Raw genomic sequence first — 25,254 nt, 5'->3', positions numbered from 1 at the left:
CATGTCTACATGCCTAAATGCACGAGTTGCCGCCATGTGATTGGCTGCTTAGAAATTAAGTGTTAACGAGCAGTTGGACAGGTGTACCTAATAAAGTGGCCGGTGAGTGTATATATATATACACAATATATATAATATATACAATATAAAAATATATAAAACATTCTCTGAAAATAGGTCTTAATATCTTATGCAGTTTTTCTTCTCAAATAAAAATATCATTTTTAAAAGATGTTTAGATATTTTTATTGGAAAACAAGTTAAAAAAAACTGATAAAGAAAATTATTCTCACAGTGTAAATATAACCAGTAGAAACATTTTGTATTTCCATTATTCATGTGACATTGTGCTGAACAGGATGTTTCATAAAAATGATAAGGGAAAGATTTTATATGAAAAGGATGTTAAGCTTCTGCTCAACATTTCTGATAAAAAAAAAAAAAAACACACACAGGCGAGAGAAGGAACCACAAATAGGGAAAGAAAGCAAAATTCGTCATTAACTCTGATCAAATGAGTGAAGTGATCACAGAGACGGAGAGAGAGAGCGTTAGAACTTGACTCCAGACAGTCATTTGAAGAAGGAGGATAATTACAGGAGACATAAGCTAACAGCCAGTGTATGTGTGTGTGTGTGTGTGTGTGTGTTGCTCAGTAACAATGTGATTTCAGTTTGAGGATAATAACGAACACAAGGTGAGAGATGGATTTAAGAATTCTAAATGAACAACTATCGCCTCTCTGCCAATAAAATGATGGAATACAAGTGAAGGATCATGGGGAATATCAATCTATCTATCCATCCATCCATCTATCCATCCATCCATCTATCTATTTACTTCAGAGGCAGGATAACAGAAATAGACATATATAATTCAACATGTACACGGAAAATGTCTGCTTAAATTGACAAATCAAACAAAATGAGTAAGTATTTTAAACAAAATACTTTTTAGGAACCTGAAACAAAAGTAATAACCTGTAAACGTAGCCTGCGAACAAACAGATCAGTGTCAACCTGTAAAGGTCAGAATAGAGGGACAGGATCTAGATGGAGACAGACAAGTCAGTCAGTCTGTCTCAGTCTATCTTTGAATTGGCAGATCTGGATAGATCTGGGTAATGAGAGAGTCCAATGACAACGACAGGCAAACCTTGTTGAGTTGGGCAAATGTGTGTATATTTTCAAAATCTAACATGGCATCTGTATAATTTGAAAGCTTTGTAATTTTCTCAACAGAACTTAAAAAAGCATCTCTATGCCTCAGTACACAAAGAAAACACACTGGTTTCTAACTGGTCTAATCTGGTCATTAGCTGGTAGAATTTTATTTTTGGATAAGCAAAAATCAGCGACTGGCTGATCATACCATTTTAAATGGATAGTTCACCCAAAAATGTTAATTCTGTCATTATTTACTTCCCCCTCAAGTCGTTCCAAACCTATATGAATTACAGCGCACAAAAGAAAATATTTTGAGAAATGTCTCAGTATTTTTTGTCCATAAAATGAAAGTCAATCAGAACCAATGTTGTTTGGATCCCAATGTTCTTCAGCATTCTCTGTCATACAGGTTTGGAACGGCATGTAAACATAAATTTTATTTTTGCGTTAACTCTCCCTTAAAGGTGTAACTTCGGCAATTTTCAACCAGCTTTGTATTGTTAATATGTCGGTAAATGAACAATGTGATGTAGGCCTAAAACGCGTCATCTGGCGGACTTTTGACAGCTCCAGGGCTTTCGTGAAAACTACAGATTATACTTTTTAATATTTTTTAATCCATGGACATTCGGATAAACAGAGGGTTATTAAAAGAACATTTATTGTAAGGTTATGTTTAATCACTGAAAATTGTATCATACTACAGTATGTCTACTCTTTAGTCTTATAGTAAAAATGGAACATTGTGGCAAATGCTTTTTTATCTGTATGTGACTGTATTTTGCTTTGGGAGGTTGGGCAGTAGTAATAGAATGGCAGTTTCTTTCAGTTTTTCCCCTTCGTTTGGCATAAAACAGTGTTTGTGGTCATTTTGAAATGTTACAAAATAGTTTTTTCAGATTTTGTGTTTCTTGTACCCAGGAAGAATATTTTTCTACCTATTTGGCAAAAGGGAAGACAACAGCCTTTTTTCTCTACAGTCAGGTATCAATTTATGCCTTTCTACTGTATAGGCAGCCAAGTTTTATTGAAAGCCCATTTTTCCAGCAGTGAAGTACCCCTTTAAAGGAACACTCCACCGTTTTTTGAAATTGGGGTTATTCACTGTCTCCCCTACATTTAGATAGGTGGGCAAATGCATTTTTGTCTCAGTGGATGCATTGTCTTAGTCTGGCAGCGCCGCCGCTAGCATAATGAATGGAATCCTATGTTGTCAGGTAGCATGTCGTGAGTAAAAGTGATAAAAAATACAAATAATGGTCTTGTGGTCTGCTTATTCACAACGAGTACAAATAGAAATGCAGATTAAGACTAGGTGATTTCCTAGGCAGAGATTGATTTGGGACTATATGGGGGGGGGGGGCATTTCTCTCGGCGCGTTCACTACTGCGAAGATGGCGAGTCTGCATCGTCAACTTTATCAATTTATAAACTTTATCAACAATGTTTAATGCATAATCATTACTTTCGCCGGTTCTTTGTGGCAAGCTTTATTTCAGGTGTTGCGTGATATCTCTGCGCCCAAGTAGCAGTGCAAAAAACGGTGGAGTGTTCCTTTAAGGTGGTTTAGATATTTTTGGGAACATGGTTTCTGGTTAACCAGCTAAGTAAAGAGGGTAAAATACAGCACACATCTTAAAATGAGATTTTGACATGTTGCCCTCACACCCCCATCAGAGTTAAACACTTATGGATAGAGATTTAATATGAAAAACACACACATATCAGTCTGCAGGCTACTAAACACATAAATGTGAAAACGGGGAATATAAGAGGGTAAAGTCCTACTGTGAGTGAGTCAGAGGTTCAGTTCTTCGTGTCTCAAGTCAATACTAAACCACCACAGAACAAGACCTTTACATTTGCCCAACATGACTTTTGCCATGACCAAACCTACAGTAGCTGAAAGAAAGAAAGAAAGAAAGAAAGAAAGAAAGAAAGAAAGAAAGAAAGAAAGAAAGAAAGAAAGAAAGAAAGAAAGAAAGAAAGAAAGAAAGAAAGAAAGAAAGAAAGAAAGAAAGAAAGAAAGAAAGAAAGAAAGAAAGAAAGAAAGAAAGAAAGAATAGTATAAATGCAATTCTGTTTATGTCAGGTGTGAGAAGCAACCCGTCAGAGAGATAAAGCAGTCCATTACACACTCAAATGCACATCATTATCAGATGAAGCCCTTGAGAGGGACTGCTGGCAGATATCCAACCTAACGGAGAGAATTGCTATTTTCAACGCTGTTAAACATTAACTAGCACTAATGAGTTCAGGAACTTCGCTTTCCTCAGACGCACACGTAAAAACATTCCTAAACATGTTTTCCCTGGACAGGAGTGACAGACCATGAGTGGGTGTTTTTGTGGGCCAAATAGAGTTTAATTTCTGCATATACTCAGCAGAGTTCAGTCTAAAAAATAGCACTAGTTGGTTGCTTAGGTACTGTAAGAAGGCATTTAATAAGAACATACTGTGAATAGGTATAGTCAACATGGCATCTGAAGCAGTGACATATTATACTTTATCTAAAATGACGAGCAACAAAACAACTGACATCACATTGAGAATGTATTTTAAATATGTATGTCACACCACAACTATTTAAAGCTACGCTCAGTATTTTCAGCTGGTCATGTCATGTGATGTCAGTCACCCCAATGAGACGACCCACTTCATGTAACATAAAACAGCTTTTTTAGGCAACTGATACAATGTCTCAAGTGAGCAAACTTGATTTAAGCACCTTACCTTTTCTTTCACCTTAAAGTATTATTCATTCAAGCTGACCAAAATTTCTACCAAAAGTAATTGTTGACTTATATAACTGAATAACTGAAGTAACTGTTGAATTATATCATTAAAATTTACAATTGTCAATTAATTTATATTGTACACATTTCAATGACAAATAAAAACAAAACAAAATGTTAAAGCAAAAAAATAAATTGTCTTGTGATATGATATGGCTGGCCAAATCAAAGGTCATCATGGGCCAACATTGGCCTGTGGGCCCTGGTTTGGGCATCTCAGTCACTGTGTCAGTAAAGAATATGAATAGACAGGACAGGACAGGACAGGACATAAAAACATGCTTTGCTATTTGTCAAAGATTACATTTTCTAATTAAACTTTATAAACATAACAGGCTCCTATTCTTCTGAATAGAATGGGCTGAGAAAAATCTTATTTTTTTTATATAGACAAGAGAATTGTCTATTATTTCAAAACTGTGCACTCCATTATATCATCACACCAACTAGACCATGAGTAAGAGAGAGTCTGCCCTCCCCAACAAGGAGCTTGCATGCAATCAGATGAGGAGCGTTGTAATTGCCATCGAGAAAAATGGCCGCACACTGCGCAGGAACGATAATGATGGGCTCAGCTTAGAAAATGCAATGCCATTCTCTAAAAGAAACAATTCCACTGACAGCCAGAATCAGTGTACAAGTGTACATTTTTCTGTGTATTGAGTTTAAAGTATACAAGACCGCTTGTGTTCCCTGAAAATAACATCATTAGGAAACAACTTCATGTTCACAACATCAACGTACTGTACGTGCTCAGGCTTTTTTAAAAGAATATCGACACTAAAATGCAGGCACAACACTCACAAAACACTCCATGGCTACAAAAAACGATCAGAGCAATTACAACAGGAAATAGCAGGAGTTCTATTGATCTGGATGGAATCCTTGAAGCCCATTTTCTCACGTGCATGTTGACCATGATAGGGGAGCAGACAGGGACACGGACGGGCTTTAAGCATGCTCATTTATTCAGCTATTTGTTGACAAGATAATCCATCTGTGCCTTGGGTGCTCTGACAGAATCTGAGAGATTTGGAGTGATGTGTTCAGACTCTACAATATCGAGTGGGGCAAATCTCACTGTGAGAGTGGAGAAAACGTCAGTTATCACAATGTCAATTCTACAGCATCAAACGGGGTAGAGAGGTAGGAAAGGAAAGCTTAAACCACAACTCTCACAAGAGCTTTTTGCTTGGCTTCGCATAAGAATACAAATGAGACAGAAGGGCCTGATGGGGTATCATTCAACATATATGAATGTTTATGTATTATTTATTCATATGAAATGGCACACCAGTACATCTTCCACCGGTTTCACAGACAAGGCTTCAGATTAGTCCCAGACTAAAATGCATGTTTGAGCTGTTTTAACTGAAAGCAACTTGCTCTTAAAATATGTCAGTGCCATTGCTTTGTCTCAAAATATAAAAAAATTCAAAGGCACGTTCCCCCGTAGTCAAACATTTTATCCCATAAAACTCATCTTTAATCATTTTTTTTCTTCATGCTTTAAAATAGCTTGAATGTAACTCTACACTCTTGCCTCATTTAGTATAAGCGGTGCCATGAATATGCTAATGAGCCCCGCCTCCACTCACTCATACCAACCCAGAGATCCACTCATTGATGATCACACATTGACGTGATAAGTTACAAGGTAGTTTGTGACGTCAAAAACACCATCGATTTCAAATCGCGTTTTTGAGACTGTCTTTGGTTCAGTGCAGTTTTAAGGAGAAAATACTCAGCAATGGTGTTGACTGACGAATTTGCACATGGATTGTCTTAAAGCATATTAAAAACACCACATCAAACAACATTAAAAACTTGATTTTCACCACAGGGGGTCTTAAATATCCTAATTGAACTATGGCCTAATCCTGGCTTAATCTAAGCCCTGTCAGTGAAACCGGGCCATTATGACCCAGACTCTTTTATATCTTAAACACAACATTATTTTAACATTGTAAAAGAGTTTTGTGGATTTCAGCACATTCTGAGCCCATTTAGAGAGGACTGCTTAACGGAAATCTAATGTTTGACTGCAAGCAACTAAAAATGCAGGTTCTGGCACCCTTTTTTGTCTGTCATGTCAAGCCTGTCATATTTCTCTTCTAATGCTGTTTAACATAAGCCAGTATAGGGTTACAAATTATATTAGCGCAGGAATCTGTGTGATGTAAGGGAGGTCTGCCTAACATTACCTCATTCTAGAGGATGTGAGGTCATGGTTGTATTAAACTGAACCCAATGTTCTGCTGTCACGAAGAGAACATTAGATTTGAGTATTCTGTTCACAGGGGGCAGATTCAAGACCAAAATAAAGACAAGCCTTCATCTCTACGAATGAATCTTTAGATATGTTTGGGTTTAGGTCTGGAGGTGTTTACACTGCATTACATCTAAAGGTCAGAAACAATGGGAAATCTTGACCTGAAATATCAAAATACAGCATTCCTCAAGCAGAGAATCAGTTCTAGGCTTATAAAAGTGTGCGATATGAGTGTACACATTTTTTTAGTTTTCTTTTCCATCTTTCTCTACCTCTCAGTTCAGATAAATTTTTAAGCTGATCCAGATGGATGGAAATGCAGAGAGAAGCGGAGCACGGCCTTGTGGGTAGTTTAGTTCAGCATGGCCGCTCTTGCGCTCGGCAACCATGACGACAAGAGGCCATGAAGCTGTAGACACAGAGATTGGCATTTTAGTTGAAAAGATGACGACAGGGTAGACTGATGCTACCGCTCCATCAGAAGAGGAATCGGGGAGGAATTATTTCAAACAATTCCATAAAAGGAGCTCTACTAATTTTGAAGAGCTCATATAGTTCTGTTTGCCCTTGTTCAGAAATCAGAATTTAAGATCTCCAAAATGTGGTTGATGAGCTTGAAAACCAGACCTTCCTGTTGGCACTCTTGAGTCGAGGTCCTCTCCCTCTTTGATGCTGGTTTCCACCATGTGCAGGTGTAATTGAAGTGATTGCGTACATGGAAAAATTAAACCAGAAGACCACAGGCCTCATCAACAGAGCAGCTTTGAAGTGTGTTTGTGTGTGTGTGACAGAGAGAGAGAGATTGACGTTGAAGCACCTGCTGACTTCTGGCCATTAACGGCCTTGCTGTGCTGGAGATTTTATCCAAGAGCAAAGCAGCAGCTAAGTGCACATCACTTCAGCACTACAGAGAGAATGAGAAGTGTTATGAATATGCGTGCACATGTCAATGTGTTTCTGTAATGATGTGACTAAATAATAATATAAAAAATTAATGTTTAGAGTACTGATTGGACGTTCAGATGGTTGTAATTATGAACTAGGTGCACGTCGGACTTTGCGATCTCCAGCTAAAGCACTTTAAATGCCTCAATGTCCGGGAAGAAAGTTCAAGTCCACTTTCATCTGCATTTATCAGCTGGGTGTTTTCCAATCTGTCCTGTCCAGATGATATAGTTTGGTTCAAATAAAATGCACTTGACGATCTCAGTTTTACAAATCTAGTAATGCACTTTAAAGAGACAAGCATTCTGAATCTCCAAACAAAAGAGCATTCGCATGGAAAACTCCAGGAAAAGAGCAGGAATACATCAGAGATTCCAATCTCACAGGAGGCGGTGTTGTCTCCATGTGTTGTCTTCCTGCTGCTGATGATGTGAGGGTGTTTTTAGAGAGTTGAGAGGAAAGAGGCAGGAGGTGAGGAAGAGCATTTCTGCTATTCCGAGATCTACGTAAAAGGTTACGGCTCCACGGGTAATCGCTACATGTTAATCAGCTAGAGAGACCCCAAAACATTTCTGCATCCACAAAAACATTCCCTGTGTCATCTGTCGCCAAATCCTCATTTAGGAAGGCACTAATATTACAATTCTGTCCGAAACGAGGTCCAAAATTATTGTTATATTATGGCTGATAACCAATAAATGGCTAATAATATTTTAAAAATAAAAAAATATATATTTTTAATAATTTTAAATGCTACAAGTGAATTTAGGCAACACAACATTAACTGTACAGTATGAGAAATAGATCAAATATATAAGATATATAAGAATAAGATTATTGAACTATTAAGTGTTTTAAAGATGAATTTAAGTGAGAATTAGATGATGGTATATATAAAGGCAAGGGGAAAAAAACAAAAATAAATAAAAAATGAAACAAATAATGTAAAAAAAACACACACACACACACACACACACACACACATATATATATATATATCAATAAATAGAAAACTATCTAATAATAAAACTGATAACTCATAACAGATTGTACCAGTGGATGATGCTATTAAGTGTTTGTACTTAATACTCACTGAAATACAAAACTTATTCTGACACTGACTCTGAACTGACCCCTTTCGCGATTGCCCAGGCTTTTGTCTGTCCTCCAGGAAGAGCAAAGACATTTTGTTACACTTTATGGTGTTCTATGAGCAGAATATTTTATATCATGATGAGGCTGATTGTATTTTTCACTTTATGGATGATCGTAAAAAGGGATATTGCTGATACCATCTAATAAAAACACATACGGATGTGCTTACAGGATTGGGAGACTTCAAAGGTTTTTAAACCATACACACAGCCGCAGCCGCACCCCCCACCTGAGACATTCATCTGACTTTTTATGTGTTAGTACAACATTACATTTCTCACTAGCTGTTCATTGAGTGACTCAACAGAGCATCCAGTGACTAATAATGAACCATTAAAATATTCCAGTTAGAAAGACTGAATGAACACACTGAATGAATACAAACTCTGTTTTTGCAGGAAATGCCAACAGATCAGATAGTGTCTGCTAAAATGTATTGCATGCTCACATGGGTCATAACCTCTGTTAATAAATGTTGTTCAGTTGACATTTTTATACCCCTTTGGGACCTGAAAAAAGGTTAAAAGTACATTTCCCCATTACAAACTTATAGATACAGGTTTCCTGAGTTCCCGTTTCCGGAAGAACTTATCTGATGCCAAAGTCAGAACATTGACTAATACGCACTACATTTTGTGATGCACTACATCACTGTTACTAAACGAAATCTCCTGTTGTTGACATATTGAACTGTGGCGCTCGAGAAGACTTAGGTTTGAGTCTGGCCCGAATCAAGCATATTGTTTGGGAGAATGGAAAAAACTATTCAGTAGATTACTGTTACATACATCATTCTGAGTAGTTCAATTATGGTTGAGAAAAGCATGGAGAATCAGCAAATTAACAATGACACCATACTCTAAACTTTTCCTGCTGTCCCTCATCTCTCTATCCTTTGCCTTCACACATTCTTAGTCATGCGTTCTGTGTAATTTGCTGACTGTGTTAGTCTGTACACATTTCAATCTGGATCACGGAGTGCAGCACAAATCAAGCTCTGGGGAAAAAATATGCCATCAAATATACCACAAAGTCACTCAATAAAACTTTCACACTCACTCTCAATGTTCATTGGTGGTAGAAGAAGAATGACATACTGAGACCATCACAACATTTCTGTAAGCACTTAAAAGGAACATTACCTCACCCTCATGTCATTCAAAATCTGTATGACCTATAATGCAGATTCTGCCTGGGCCAACCAAAATCAATAAAACCCACACTTTTTTCCAGAAAACATATTTTTCCCCCTGCTATTTTGCAACTATATCCTGTTATGGCTTCTGTGTGACTCTTGTTGGACTTTTGAAATTCGGTATTGTGGCACTGCTATTATTATGGGCTCATTTGTAAGTCACAAATTTGACTTCTAACCTTAATGTCACATCTAGGAATCAGTTGGTATGGAAACAGCATGGCAATCGAGGTTAAGTGGAGTTTTAAAATGACCTCAACTAGAACATCTCAGAAGCACTGGGCATATATTAAGACGAGGACAAATGCCCAATTAGATGCAGACAGTTCAAGCAAAACAAAAAACAAGCCACTCACCTCTTCCATCATCCTTGATCTTGTGTAGGAGTTCGGAATAGTTAACAGGCCCTTTGTTCTCCTCGAATACCAGGTCCATGGTTGTGATGTTTTCTTCATGCATTTCCGTGTAAAGCCCCTCCAGGGCGAAGTAGCATGCCCTTTCGCCCATTTTGGTGTCACTGAACATCAGCAGGGCGTGTTGGTGCCAACCGAAATGCCTGTAGAGGTGGAGGGCGTAGTCACCCAGTTTCTTGTGTGTGGGGCCTGTGTTTGTGATGGAGGAGTACATTTCCATGAGGAGGAAAGCTACAGCAGGGGCCCCTGCCGTGATCATGGGGAGGCCCCAATGAGCAGTGAACAGCCCAACTGGGGAGGAGGTATAGTCACAGCCAGGCCCTATGAAGGCCCACGGGTTGTACTCGAATTTCAGGTCCACGGCCATGAGGGGGGCAATGGACTCGGAGCAGATACCGTCCCTATCCTCGCTGTTTGCAAAGATGTGGCGGAGGTGGTGCCGGGGCAGCAAAGTGGGGTCGGCATTGACGCGAGCAATGGCGCGGTCCAGAGCGGGTCCCACGCGGGGCCATGCCCAGGGGTAGGATGTATTGTGTTGAGGGAGTATGACAGCCAGTATGATGTCATCAGTGTGGATGTGTGCGGGTGTGCGGGACCCTTGGTGTCTGCTGGTCTTGGCACAGGTCAGCAGTGTCCCACAGCAAAGCAGCAGCAGAAACGTTCTGCCTTCACCGAACCAGAGCAACAGACTCATATCACTGCAGCTCATGCTTCCAACTGATCAGGAACACTACACACACACACACGTTTATCATATGAGATTCAATTATATATATATATAAAATAGTTGAGTATTGATAGGTGTTTTTTGGAGATTTTACAATTTCACTGACCCATACTATCTATATTTGGGTCAGAAAAGCTACTGTAACCAAAATTTACTAATCTTATTTTTCACATCTGAGAAGAAAACTTTATTCTTTCACCTTAGTTTCCAATGATGATTTTTGTACTTTCAAATACTTAAAAGGAAAGAATGGTACTTAAGTGTATCGGAAAGGTATATTTGGAGATTTTGCTTGGGTCTGAAAGGCACCTGGGTCTATAACCTATTTATGTACTCATCTTATTTTAAAGAAAACGTTATCATTTTACCCAAGTCTTCCACCTCAGTTTTCAAGGAGGAGATGAGAGCATATGACGCAACCTGTCTGTGTTGCTGTTTGGTTAATCTGGCTAGCTTCTACCTAGTAAGAGATTCATTTTAGCCAACATATGCCATTTTGTTACATTCTGTACAGCTTAGGTGATTGGCTCATAAAACCCTGATTGCAAAACTGAGCCGCTCTTCTGATGATTTGTGATACCCGGGGGGGGGGGGGGGGGGGGTCTTGCGCCAACCAAGAAACTGTTTTTGAAAAGAATGGGAATGCTAAAAGATAGCTAGAAACACTTTTCAATAAGGTTCCATTAAATTAAATTTTCAACAACAATTTTAACACAATTTATTAATATAGGTAAATTTTTGTATTCATTGTTTGTTTAATTTATAAAATAATTGTTAAAAATTTAATAGCATATATAGAAATTAACAACAGATACTGTAAAAAAAATCACAAAGCAGTACAAAGAGCTAAAAAAAACATCATAAACTCTAAATATGACAAACACCTGAATGCATCCTGAATCACAGCTAAAAAAACACACTTCATGCCTTCATTTGTAAAGAACATACTAAAATCAGTCCCCATAGAAAATCTGTAGCAGTTGTTCTCAAAAGGTGGGTTGCAAAAAATCTGAGAAAAACACCACTGAAGGGCAATAATACAATGTAAGTAACCATGTAATCATGCATTTTGGAATGGATAGCTTCAAATTTCTATTGTTCACAGCACAGGTTGTGCATCTAACTTCATGATATTTTGGCACAAATGCATCTGTCACTTGGTAGAAACTAACCAACTGAATCAGATGCCAACACGGACAGGTTGAGTGACTTGCCCTCATCCTTGAAGATGAAAGACTAGGGTATAAGAAAATACAAACCAACTACATTCAATTCTGGTTCCAGGTTTTGCATTGTGGTGGGTCGACACATGTCCAGAGTTGAAGGAAAATCAGTCAAGTAAAATCTGAGCCCTGAAGCAAAACCAGTTGAGAACCACTGATCTAAATTTTATGACAAATATTTTGTGGAAAAAAATTATCAACAAAAATTTCTAACACAATAGACCGCCAAACAAGCTGAACAGAAAACTTACCTTACCTTTTATACATGGTGTCTTCTGGTCTCCTCAACATGAGTCGGTACAAACCCGTGACAGTCCACTCAGCACAGCACAAAACACATCCTTGCCTCTGTGAAACTCATCCCCGCAGGCTGACTGTGTGTCATTCAGAGTGCCAAGAGCAGCTGTGATTTTCTCAAATCACATTATCTCACAGAGAGCTCCACCTCATCTCTGAGTCGAGTTGCATTCTCTGCCATGCTCCAGGGTTCTGAGGGTATTAATGCCTCTCAGCTGCAGTTACTGCCGGAAGAAGAGAGAGAGAGAGAGAGAGAGAGAGAGAGAGAGAGAGAGAGAGAGAGAGAGAGAGAGAGAGAGAGAGAGAGAGAGAGAGAGAGAGAGAGAGAGAGAGAGAGAGAGAGAGAGAGAGAGTGAGTGAAAGTGTATGTGTGTGTATGTGTGTGTGTGGGGGGGGAGGAGGGGGGGTCAGCCCTGATGTGTTTTAATCCATCTCCTCTTTATGCTTCAGCAGGGTAAAGGTTCACCCTTTGGTCAGAAATCACTTCCAAATGCTAACTCCTGCTAATGTAAACACTCCTCTAATTTCGAGTCAGAGGAAATCAATGGGATCAAAATCCATTAGCTTCTACCGTGCATTAAGTAACCATAGCTGAATATTACATAAGAAACAAGAGGTCAAGATTTGGCTAGTTAGCATGACCTCCTGATGGTATCGAAATGTAGGCAAAAAACTCTCCATTAGCGACTGTTAATTAGTGACTGACAATGTTTAAAAAGTAGATTTAACATTAAACACAGAGTAAACATTTTAAGAGAGAACTTTGGAATGAGATTTTTTTAAGATGTTTTTGAAAGAAGTCTCTTCTGCTCACCAACGCTGCATTTGTTTGATCAAAAATACAGTTAAAACACTAATATTGCAAAACATTATTAAAATGTAAAATAACTGTTTTCTATGTTAATATATTTTAAAAAGTTTATTCCTGTGATGCAAAGCTATATTTTCAGCATCATTATTCCAGTCTTCCGTGTCACATGATCCTTCAGAAATCATTCAAATACGATGATTGTACTATTGAAAATGAATCTCTGCTATCACAGGAATAAGTTTTAAAATAGAAAATAGTTCTTTTAAATTGTAATAATATTTCAAAATACTGTATTTTTGACCAAATAAATGCAGCCTTGATGAGATAAAAGACCTCTTTCAAAAACATTTAAAAATCTTAGTAGTGTTTAAAGTTAATAATTCATTAAAGTGTAGTAGTTATTTTACCAGTGCCCAATTTTGTTTTGGTGTGAAATCTGCATTAATGAAATGTGTATGTCCTTGTGGTGCCATCAGCCAATCAGCATCTCATGATGACAATTACATAAAATTAGATTCAATGGCCGACAACAATTTTAAACATAATTTAATATTCATTTTTAAATATACTATTGTACGTTGTTTGTCCAAACAGTTTGTACAAATGTTAATTTACACATACTGAACCTTACTGTAAAGTGTTAACAGATTTATTTAGATGTACAGTGTGGAAATATCTTTACTTGTTTCAGAAAGATAGACCTTACTAGGCTGAATACTGGGCTGAAAGTGATGGTGGATATGGCCACAGAAGTGATGTTGCAAAGGTTTAAACACTGTTGTGAACTGATATCCCCTCACTGTCATTTGTTGAAGAGGAACCGGTAACCCTCACGAGAGGCAGGTCAGAGCAGTTTCCAGCAGTCCAGCAAGATCTGACCCTATGGGTCAGGACAAGCTCTATCTGCTTGCAGCACATTTTGAGTTCAACCTACTAACCGCCTTCAGTGGTTTATGTGTCTGTGGAGCTTCTAGTGTCTCCTAGGTTTCTGTAAGCTGCAGTGTGTGTGTGTGTGTGTGTGTGTGTAAGGTGTTCCAGCACGATTCTGACATTTATATTCAAATCCAATCATTAAGCTTTTCCTTCATAAAGAATGTCCAAATTATAGTCATAAGCACTGAGGTATGAGGTATGAGATGCCTGTCGCAGACAGGTAAGCTGTTATAAATCACATCTCTTTCAACTTTCTTTTCTTGTTGTAATACGTTGACATTGTAGCATATAAATAAATTAAAGGGGGGTATAATTCTTTTTGGCAGTGATTCCCAACCAGAAGTAAACATACTTCAGAATCAGCAGGTTTAAAAGAGTAATTGGAAGGACTGGAGTTTTGCTATGTTAAACCTATAGAAAAATATATATATTTATCAAGATTAATATGATTCAGTTTCTATTTAAGTTGGAAAGCACTGAAATTGTTCAAATTCAAATCAATAAATGGCAGATAAAAATCTAAATAAAAGACTAAAACTATAATTAATCATCTAAAATGCTACAAGTGAATTTAGCCATCATGCATGAAAAAAAGATATATTCATTTTGAGATTTGATAAAAATCACATTTCGCGGTGTTATTAAATTATTAGTGTTCTTAAAGATTAACTTAAATGAATCTTTATTTTTTCCAAATGAAAAAAAAAAATAGGAGAAATGAGCGTGCACAATTATCCAATAATTTATTGTAAATAATATTTACAACATTTTAAAGAAAACAATAGAGGGTTACAGTTTTATATATTGGGTGACACTCATACAACAATACATGTGCTACTTGAGTTTCACTTACAGTATCATTTGTTTTATGTTTAGAAGTGACTTTAATTAAATCAATGATATTGCTAATTGATATTATGAGTTAAAAAGAAACAATTCTGGTTAAAGTCGATGAAGAGGTACGTAAGCATTACAGATGGGGCTACATAAAATGAAAAAGGTTAGGAAACACTGCTTTAGATTCAGGAGATGTTTAAAAAGAAAGATACAAACTGAACTCAGATCAGTATTCAGTCAGTTCTAGATTTGTCCTTCACCCCCCTTCAGAGAGCCCCGGGACGGTCAGATGGATAGAATTACCAAAACAGGATGCAACACAATAGCGTCTCCATCTCTTAGTCTCTCCCAACATTCCCATTTCCAACCTCTATCTCCAGCCCTTATTTGAGAAAAGCAGAAAGAGAGACAGAAAAAGGCAGGGAAAGTGAGATTGTTCAGTCTAGCACACAGCAGACAGGATTTAGGATTCAGTAATTGACCAACAATGAAGCTGTCAAATGTTTCAAACAACACATTTGCCAGAGATCTGTCCTTGTGCTTATTGCCATTGTGTAAACTCACCTTAAAATGCAACCATTGCTGGTTCTAAAGCAGGACACTGGCTCTCGGGACTCTTCCCCTCTCTCTCATCCTTTTTCTCATTCTGGGGAGCAGCAGGAGATAACAGCAGCTGGACAAGCTTGTGGGACTTTGGAGCTGAGCTGAATGTAGGAAAAAATATAAAAAGTATAAACACTGTGCATAAACACACAATAATATTCCTTTTTCCACACAGCATGACTTGTGTGTGCTAATTTAATTAGTAAAAATGGTCTTTAGCACAAACATGAAAGACTCTACTTCTTGATAACTGAATTGCTGTACAGTACCATTTAATTATAGTCTATTCTGTTACCATGGAATTACACTCCCAGGTCTGTGCTAGAGGGGGCTTTGTGATCAACTGCTATCAGAGTACTGTGTGTTCAGACTTATGCACAGGGACAACTAAAGAGTCATTTCTGGTCTTACAATTATAGCATGATGGAGGAGGAGATTCAGGTACGTAGAGAACAAGACAACGTGTCACATATTTGCCTAAGTTTATTCAGCACATTATGCACTTACACTTACCTAAAGGATTATTAGGAACACCTGTTCAATTTCTCATTAATGCAATTATCTAATCAACCAATCACATGGCAGTTGCTTCAATGCATTTAGGGGTGTGGTCCTTGTCAAGACAATCTCCTGAACTCCAAACTGAATGTCAGAATGGGAAAGAAAGGTGATTTAAGCAATTTTGAGCATGGCATGGTTGTTGGTGCCAGACGGGCCGGTCTGAGTATTTCACAATCTGCTCAGTTACTGGGATTTTCACGAACAACCATTTCTAGGGTTTACAAAGAATGGTGTGAAAAGGGAAAAACATCCAGTATGCGGCAGTCCTGTGGGCGAAAATGCCTTGTTGATGCTAGAGGTCAGAGGAGAATGGGCCGACAGATTCAAGCTGATAGAAGAGCAACTTTGACTGAAATAACCACTCGTTACAACCGAGGTATGCAGCAAAGCATTTGTGAAGCCACAACACGCACAACCTTGAGGCGGATGGGCTACAACAGCAGAAGACCCCACCGTGTACCACTCATCTCCACTACAAATAGGAAAAAGAGGCTACAATTTGCAAGAGCTCACCAAAATTGGACAGTTGAAGACTGGAAAAATGTTGCCTGGTCTGATGAGTCTCGATTTCTGTTGAGACATTCAGATGGTAGAGTCAGAATTTGGCGTAAACAGAATGAGAACATGGATCCATCATGCCTTGTTACCACTGTGCAGGCTGGTGGTGGTGGTGTAATGGTGTGGGGGATGTTTTCTTGGCACACTTTAGGCCCCTTAGTGCCAATTGGGCATCGTTTAAATGCCACGGCCTACCTGAGCATTGTTTCTGACCATGTCCATCCCTTTATGGCCAGCATGTACCCATCCTCTGATGGCTACTTCCAGCAGGATAATGCACCATGTCACAAAGCTCGAATCATTTCAAATTGGTTTCTTGAACATGACAATGAGTTCACTGTACTAAAATGGCCCCCACAGTCACCAGATCTCAACCCAATAGAGCATCTTTGGGATGTGGTGGAACGGGAGCTTCGTGACCTGGATGTGCATCCCACAAATCTCCATCAACTGCAAGATGCTATCCTATCAATATGGGCCAACATTTCTAAAGAATGCTTTCCGCACCTTGTTGAATCAATGCCACGTAGAATTAAGGCAGTTCTGAAGGCGAAAGGGGGTCAAACACAGTATTAGTATGGTGTTCCTAATAATCCTTTAGGTGAGTGTATATCCACTTACTCTTAGTCTTGGAAAAAAAGGTCAAACAACCGTTATAATAATCATCAGATTGAAACTGCAAGCACTATTTCAATTTAGGCTATGGACATGTGCCTCATTCACTTATAATTCCGTATGGTTTCCGTATTTATGCGTGCAGAAAAAGTTCTCGTGCAAAATGTCAGCTGAATTCAACAGATGAACTTTTGTTCGAACCCCAGTTCTATTGATGTTTCTGAAGTCTGATTTATTTTTTAAAAATGAGTGTGCCACTTGCCCGCAAATACTTATTTGCAAATACTTTTTTATATATAACAAAACTACACAAAATCATGTTTCGAACCTCTCATTTTGACAAATTACTTGCTCCTAGGGCCACCAGGACCATGTAATTTTTTTGTGTACATGTGATTTCAGCAGTGATGGGAATAACGGCGTTATAAATAAACGGCGTTACTAACGGCGTTATCTTTTTCCGGCGTTTCCCCCGTTACAACGCAGTTACCGTTACTGACAAAAAAAATGTGGCGTTACTATAATTGAACTCACTGAAGCGGCTTTCATCCGAGTAGGCTCTCTCTCCGCCATAGGACCTGCAAAGTTTTTTTCTCTGGTGTGTGTGTGTGTGTGTGTTTATGAGGCGCCGGAGTGGACAAAAGCGAAGCGATTGGCGCGAGCGCGCTCAATGCGCGAGAGACCGAAAGTGTCCGGACCGAAAGTGTCCGAGAGCGCGCTCAACAGTTGCGCAAGAGAGACCGAGGGTGTCCGAGCATTATATAGTTTGTTTATAAATAAATGACACATATCTGCAACGTTAATTAATTTACAGGGTTATACAAGTAAAATCTAAAAAAATACCGTCAGGTAACGTTCTGTTTAGGTTATAAAATAAACCCGAAAATAACCTGCAGGGAACATTCACAGAAAACATAGGCTATTTGTTTGACCGGTTGTAAACACGTGCGGCAAACATGTCTAGAATTTGGCTTAAATAATCTCTGATAACGTTCGCTATTATAAAAATAAACCCCCAAAATATTATATTTTAGTATTATTTTTTTTTTTTTTTGGTAAATTGTTCAGTATTATATTGAGAGAGCACTTGTTAAACTGTTTACTTTTGTTAGGAAGAAAATACTCAGGCTACAGTATGTCTACTAGTTGTGAAGTTGTGTAACAGTTTTATCATTTTAATATGCACAAAGAGTGTGCATATTTTTTATTATTATGTATTCATTTTTGGTACATTTCTTAAGAAGCATAATTTATTTTTAAACTTATTTGTTGGCCAGTTGGGGTCTGTGCGATATTAAGTAAACCATCTATAATGTTTTATTGTTCTACTATAGTAATGCTAATATTAAGAATAATATATTGAATTTAATAGGCGTCTCTCACATTGTCCCACAGCAACATTAAAATAGAATAAATTATTATTATAAAACATTGAACACTAATCTACACTACTAAGTGTCCATTTCATTAATTTAACATATTTAATACTGGGGGCATCCAAATTATTTGACATAGGCCTATTTGATTTTTTTTTTTTTTTAAGTAACGCAATAGTTACTTTCTCTGGTAATTAGTTACTTTTATAATGATGTAACTCAGTTACTATTTGTGAGAAGTAACTAGTAACTATAACTAATTACTTTTTTTAAGTAACATGCTCAACACTGGATTTCAGTTGGTTCTAAATTTTATGCGAACCACTGATCTGTAGTGTGAACTTATTGATGAATCATGACTTCTTGGCATTCTAGCATACTCCACTCACCATTTCTGCCAAAAAATAGTAAGTGTAGCATGCCATTTCGAATTCAGCCCCAGTAAAGCTAAAAGCCAGGAAGCATTGGCAACCTTTCTGAGGTGGAGAAAATGGGCAATTTTACCTGTAGGTGTTCCCAAAAAGGTTGTGTTTATAGTTGATTGCAAGCTCTCACATCTTTCTCCCAGTAGCACGGATATGGTCAGCAGAGAGTTTGACTGTCTTAGGCCTTGTCCACACGGACACGGGTATTTTTATAACCGGAGTTTTTCCTACAGCGTTTAAAAAAAAAATCCCGTCCACACATGCTCGGTCTCCGTCTACATGAAATGACATCATCATCTTGATATGTGCTCATCTGTATGTGGGAGAAAAAAAACCTATTACACAAGTCCCACATCATTAATTTTTTATTCTAATCCAGAAAGTCTGTAAAAAATAATGTGGTCGTGGATGAACCCAGCCCTCTCCTCTTTGTGTGTCAGTACATTATAATGAGACTCTGATGAGACAGCTGTCTCAAACTTCATAAAACACTTAAACGAACAATGAAATCTGTGCTCAGTGAGCAGCACATAAATATTACAGGAGCTGTTATATTAAAAACCAGCATGGAACAAGGGGTTATAAATGACCTACCCACCATGGAGATGATGGCAATCAAGCTAAAGTGACACCCCTGATCATGTAAACTTAGTCCTGATTTTTTGTCTTCACTCACCTTGCACAGCACAGGGGCCAAAAGTGAGATAGCTAGCGTCATTCTACCAAGCCACTTTCATCTCTGACATCATCTCTTTTGCTGAATGTAGCACTGTTGGCAGGAATGCCATGACAACCCTCCTCCGGTCTTCAGAGTGGCATATTACAGTTGAAGTGTCTGGACACAAGAGATCAGGGAAGAAGGGATATGGGTGGCAGCTCACCAGCCAAACCGACTCCTGCTAAGAGCCAACGCATGATGGTGCCAAAAAAAAAAAAAAACATGTCACAGCACACAATACAGGTTTGACATGATAGCTTTTACCTGTTTCCAACTGAGAACTGGCTGAATTGGTAAACAGGGTAAAGTGGGATTTATGCACAGCACAGAAGTTGTTGCCATCTGAAACGGTTGACTTTTCATGATCCATTTTCTTCTATAACAGAGTGGCAATGTAAAACATATGTGCTTAATAATTCAAGAAAGCAATTAATATTGTAGAACCATGAGTCTGTAAACAAACAACAAATTAAGCTTTGAAACCTTCAACTCTGCACAATTGCAGCATAAATCACACAAAAGTACATTTACTCTTAATCCATGAATGAACACCGACACAGCCTCCCCAGGGTGAGCTTGGGCTTGAAGAAGATGATCTGGCTTGACAAAGAAAATTGGATTTGGACCACAGTGTGTCTGTCTGGATGTTTAAACGATGCCTAACAGATAAGGAAAGATATAGAAAACAGTGTGATCTGACATGCACTTCAAATAGTCAATGTTTCAGCCAACAGCTTGAACCATTAAAACCATTTGGAAGGTGTGAGCGGGGCAAAGACAGAACCAGAGGTATCGGGTGATGGCTCAAAAATACAGATTGGTTTAAATTCCTATTGAAGCAGGAAAATAAAAGGGTTGTAGTGTTGTCCTAATTTTGAAGGAAAGTGAATAATATCTCTTGACAGTGATGCGAGTAGAGGCAGATCCTTCACTAATCGATTTCTATAATACGTAACTCATTCTTTTTGCTCTAGTATCTCATAAATTGCAGTTACACATGTGATTCTGATATATGATGTTGCCGGCGACACCAATGTGGACCATGGTAACATGTAATAGCTACTGAAATTCTAATTAAACTTCTGTGGGATGTTTCTTCCTAAATCAAACCTTCTAGACTTTAAACTACAGAAGACTACAAACACCTAGCACCCCCTGCTGGGCAAACATCTAGCATTTACCAAGATTATCTCAAAGCACCAATTTCTTTATTTAAATTTCATAAATAAATAAAACATTATTTTATTTATTATAATTTTTATTTTTTAAGAATGTGAAACAGAACTGATCATTCATTAAATGTCACTTAGAAATTTAGCACATGCAACATAGGTGTATTTTTCCCCCTCACCAGTATTTTTCACTAGAGACTAAATATATGGGCTGCCATTTATCTGGACCTGTGTGAAGTCGCAAGAGTGCTAAAGAACACCCTTATCCTCCTGTGACACAGGCAGAAACTCTGGATACTGGTTCGAGTGCAGTGGGATTCAGAGGTTGAGTCATCTGATGCTTCTATAATCTAGGATACCACACACTATGATGAAAAGGATAAACATAATCCAACTGAAGCATTCTCAAAACATCTTTCTCCTGGTTCTCTTATATAAAAGCAATGATCTACGAAATGACAGCATGAAAGGACACAGTTTGGCAAAAATGGATTTTTAAAGAGGGGCCAACTCAATTGTTTCCACAGCAACAGGAGACTGCACAAACAAATCCGTGGTCATTGGTCCATCACCACTCAACAGCATATGGCAGGAAAGAACTACAGAATATTGGAGAGAAAGCAGAACTTAAATTGTTTTATATTAGTGATAGCAGCAGATGTGTTTTAATGAATGACTTACCCTTGGTCTGGGATTTTCAAAATAATCAGCTTTGGCTCACATAGCTGCGAAAGAACAAGAAAAATCACAAAGCAAATTGTTATAAGCATGGACATGCGAGTGGAGGGTTGCTATTTTCCTTTTTAGAGAATTTTGTACACTAGCAATTATAATAATTAAAATGAACAAATGAATCAAAGAAAAACGAAGCCCGAGACAAAGACAGCAATTTCCAAACATCTTTTATTAAAGAACAGGAAATCCAACTATCACCACAGGGTGAAGGTTTAAACAGTTCCACGTTAACTTTTCTCTTTTTAATCACCACCTGCAACAAACATTATCCAATATTACATATCTATACGTGTACAATTTTGCATATGGTGATCAAATTGTAATGATACAAAACCTTGTGAAAAACAAAAGATGGCTGACATGCATCTCCTTCAGACCAGTTATAACTCAAATAAGTCTATCATAGTAATTGTCTCATATGAATCTTGATACAGTTTACAACCAAAATGGAAAAATGGATGTCGGCTATTAAACAAATTTGTTTCTCTCATTACAAACCGCGTATAAAATATTAACTAGCAAAGTTTTAACTGAGGTGAATCATGTCCATTCAATGCAAGTATTCAATGGAACTGGTTACCAAATCAAATGTTATTGAAACGATTTTCTCGGAAACAAGATTTTCTAGAAAGCAGCACAAGCCCTTGGAAAGCTTTCAATTCTTTCTTGCTCAGTAGGACTACAGGAAATATAATGATTGTTGAATTAGAGTAACAAACTTGAAGTCAGGGGTTTCTAAGCAGAGCTCAGAGGGACGCAGCAACTAAGTACAAGTTCAGGTCTACTGGAGTCAATCAACTTAACCTTGGTCTCAGGTCATCAAGCCATGTCCTCCAAATCAACCTGAGCCATATATGCATCCAGCTCTGCGTCCAGACGGCTCTTGGACATGGACATGTACTCATCCAGTTGTTCATCCAACAGTTCCCGAGAAGGAACCTGATGGATGTTGAATCTGGTCCGGCTGCACCCTGAATGCCCTCTGATAGATGTCAAACTGACAACACCTGTGCACACAGGATGAGATTTTATAGCCGAGGGAAGGTTATGAAATGAAAACATTTGCATGTACTGAATCTACCAGCACCACTTCTTAAGTGAGGTGAAGAAGAATGACTTTTTGAGAGTAACATCAGCCATCTGGCAGCTTTTTAGTACTTTGAGCTATTGAGAATGGCAAAAATGATTAATCAAGAAATGAATTTATCTGCAACAGTTGAAAAGAAATGGAACAGAGCCCATCCTAAGTGTTTCCATAACCAGGTAAATTGCTGCAATATTTTCTGTTTATCTGATGTTCGTTGCTAACTGAATGCACTGAACATGTAAACAGCAAAAAGCAGATGGAATTACAGGCATATATTCAATCAAATATGCAGGCAATATTAATGAACAGTGAATGTTGTCGGCTTTCAACTGCAGGAAATTGCTTCTGGCATCTTTATGGAAATCAGAGGAATTTGCTTAAGATTTGCAGTACACATCAACAACGCTTGATTAGCTGATCAGAAACTTGGCCTAACCAGTTACAGAGAGGTTATGCTGGATAGATATTATCTAAACAACCGAAGAACTAGTAAATTTGCCAAACCTTGTGGTGTTCCTGGATGTGGCACCTGCTGCTCTGCATTTCCTTCTGAAGAATCCAAACATTAGGAAAGAGTTGCTGAAGTTCATTCTTTAAGAAATGCCCTAATAATAATTTCAGTCTGATATGAACAATTCCAGTGCAAAATGGAGTCATTTTCAGGATGTTATTTTCCTGCGGCATGAAAGTAATTAATCCCATAACAGACACAAAAAAGACAAAAAGATGATAGCATGCAGGTTGCAATTCAGTACTTTTAGAGGCAAACAGTGAGATGAATAGGAATGCTAATATATACAGGCATTATTATCCACCTTATTTTCAATGTAAAAGCAGGCATGGCCATTTGTAACTTGAATTTGAAACTTGTATTTGTTATATTATTTGATTGTATTTTCGTCATTATAATCACACTAGTTTGTAGCGCAAACAGTTTTACAATTTATTGCACTTTGTTATTCTTTTAGTTATTTACCTATAGCAGCTAATGAATTAGAAGTCTCACACGTCCACGGAAAATAGCTTACTTTTGTGTAGCAAAATAAGGTGGATAGACATCACTGGCTGCATCCGAAAACTGAAAATACAGCATACAGCAGGTAATAAGACAACAAAGTAAGTCCAATTTCAATGCTCATGTTACATCCTGTCTATTGAGATACGTTGATTATTGAAGTCAGAATAGGTGTATCTTTCGCTGCCTATGATATCCCACCATCCTGTGCGTTTGATTCCGTAACACTTGAGCAAAAAATAAATATGGCATCTGGCAAGTTGCGGTTGGGGGTCAGTTTATGTGTAAATGTATATTTTACACAAACTTTTTCCACTTTTGATGTCATATCTAGCTAGAAATTACTATTGTAGTACTTAAATATTTGCTTCATTATCATCTCTCTCTATTTTGTTGTACATAATTAAACCTTTACAATGCCTCAGAAGCATTTTTCTTGAGGTACCTTCGTGTGCAAATACTGCCTGCAAAGTCACTGCCTGAGAGGGAAGCGAGGAACCTTTGTTCTCACCTGTCCTTCTAATGGCTCCTCCTCCTCTGGTTCTCATTACTCCAGTCAAATTAATTATGGCTCCACGCTGCTGCTGCTGCTGGCCACAACCCCTCTGAACACCTAGAGTGTTGACTACACCTTGCTGTCTACTCATGCCTGCACACACACATGCATGTACATGAGAATGAGATATAATGTCTTGCTGGTGTCTCTCTCACTTACACTGTCATGTCACTCACTTCTCCTTGTGTAAAATCCTTTGACCAGTCCTCTTCTGCCGCCGCCTCCTCCTCCTCCTCCTCTCATTTGCCCCCGCAATCCCACCATGCACCCTCTCCCCAAGGGATGGCCGAGCCTTGCCTTCGCACTCACTTTGCAGAGTTGATTATTTATATTCTGCAGAGAGGAAGAGTAACACAAACTATTTAGTCTACCATCAGAGATCATCAGCTCCGATATTTTTGTATTTTATCAAACAGAAAGTGTCTGACAGATACATTATGCAGGGCGGCCAGCACAGAAGGTCTGTTGGCCATCTCCAGAGCCAGCTGCTGGTTCTTCAGCGAGGCTGCAGTCTGCAGTTTCACTGCGGAGGTGGTGTCCATCACATCTGCTGGCTGAAGCTTCAGCAAACTAGTGAAACTACAGGGAGGAGCAAAACAAGACCGAGAATTAAAGCACACCATAATATTATAGTGACACTCAAGCTGCACTGTAAACAAATGTATTTCTTGACAGCATTTCGGGACAACAATAGGATTTTTGCTAAACTAAATCTCACCGGTCATGCAGAGAGACGGTGCATGTGCTGTCCAGAATGATCTTTTGGGGATCCCTAGGATTCATTTTCACATCCAGCTTGCAGTGTAAACGTCAGACTTTCAGTCAAAACTTACGCTAAAACAGTAGAATGAGAAGTCAAAATAGTGTTGACATCTAACTTTAACCCACATAGGCCTAATTCTAAATGTACTTCCCCAAATTGTCTGTGCTTGTTTTGCACAACTGATTTGCATGAAACTAAACTTAGCAAACATTGTGCTAAACAGAAATGTCGCGTTTTAATATTTAAGTTATATATAAATATTAATCATAAAAAAATCGAGGTTTATTGATTTCCCACCATT

General features: G+C 38.2%; 2 protein-coding genes across 3 annotated transcripts in view; both read right to left on the bottom strand.

The window, feature by feature from the left end:
- npr1b (natriuretic peptide receptor 1b) overlaps window positions 1-19,773 on the bottom strand; it is a 59,338-nt gene extending 39,565 nt beyond the window's left edge. Inside the window, exons 1-4 of the mRNA XM_056233060.1 lie at window positions 19,584-19,773; window positions 15,334-15,473; window positions 12,143-12,412; window positions 9,885-10,671 (exon numbers count right to left, since the gene is read on the bottom strand). Coding sequence (XP_056089035.1) covers window positions 9,885-10,650 — 766 coding nt within the window. The 5' untranslated portion in view covers window positions 10,651-10,671; window positions 12,143-12,412; window positions 15,334-15,473; window positions 19,584-19,773. The remainder of the gene's footprint in view (window positions 1-9,884; window positions 10,672-12,142; window positions 12,413-15,333; window positions 15,474-19,583) is intronic.
- Window positions 19,774-21,746: 1,973 nt separating this feature from the next.
- On the bottom strand, window positions 21,747-25,068 carry chtopb (chromatin target of PRMT1b). Of its 2 annotated transcripts, none has more exons than XM_056233061.1 (6): window positions 24,909-25,068; window positions 24,619-24,769; window positions 24,367-24,523; window positions 24,146-24,283; window positions 23,124-23,168; window positions 21,747-22,539 (listed from the first exon to the last, which is right to left on the bottom strand). In XM_056233061.1, the coding sequence occupies exons 1-6, from the start codon at window positions 24,971-24,973 to the stop codon at window positions 22,352-22,354; spliced, it is 744 nt and encodes a 247-aa protein (XP_056089036.1). In that variant the 5' UTR covers window positions 24,974-25,068; the 3' UTR covers window positions 21,747-22,351. The 2 variants fall into 2 exon arrangements, with proteins under 2 accessions (XP_056089036.1, XP_056089037.1); XM_056233062.1 differs by having other exon boundaries at window positions 24,625-24,769.
- Window positions 25,069-25,254: the final 186 nt, after the last annotated feature.

The sequence above is a fragment of the Rhinichthys klamathensis genome, unplaced genomic scaffold (genome assembly GCF_029890125.1).
Source record: "Rhinichthys klamathensis goyatoka isolate OS25496 unplaced genomic scaffold, OSU_Roscu_1.1 h1tg000359l_1, whole genome shotgun sequence".
NCBI classification, from domain to species: domain Eukaryota; kingdom Metazoa; phylum Chordata; class Actinopteri; order Cypriniformes; family Leuciscidae; genus Rhinichthys; species Rhinichthys klamathensis.
The sequence above is the reverse complement of the archived record's forward strand: the minus strand, read 5'-3'. Positions and strand labels throughout refer to the sequence as shown.

Excerpts from the sequence above, each read along its gene's own strand:
- chtopb (XM_056233061.1), bottom strand. The coding sequence starts at position 24,973 with ATGAATCCTAGGGATCCCCAAAAGATCATTCTGGACAGCACATGCACC. Across the intron at positions 24,770-24,908 it reads ACCGTCTCTCTGCATGACCG|TTTCACTAGTTTGCTGAAGC; the intron begins GTGAGATTTAGT and ends TCCTCCCTGTAG. Across the intron at positions 24,284-24,366 it reads AGGATTTTACACAAGGAGAA|GCATGAGTAGACAGCAAGGT; the intron begins GTGAGTGACATG and ends GTGTGTGTGCAG.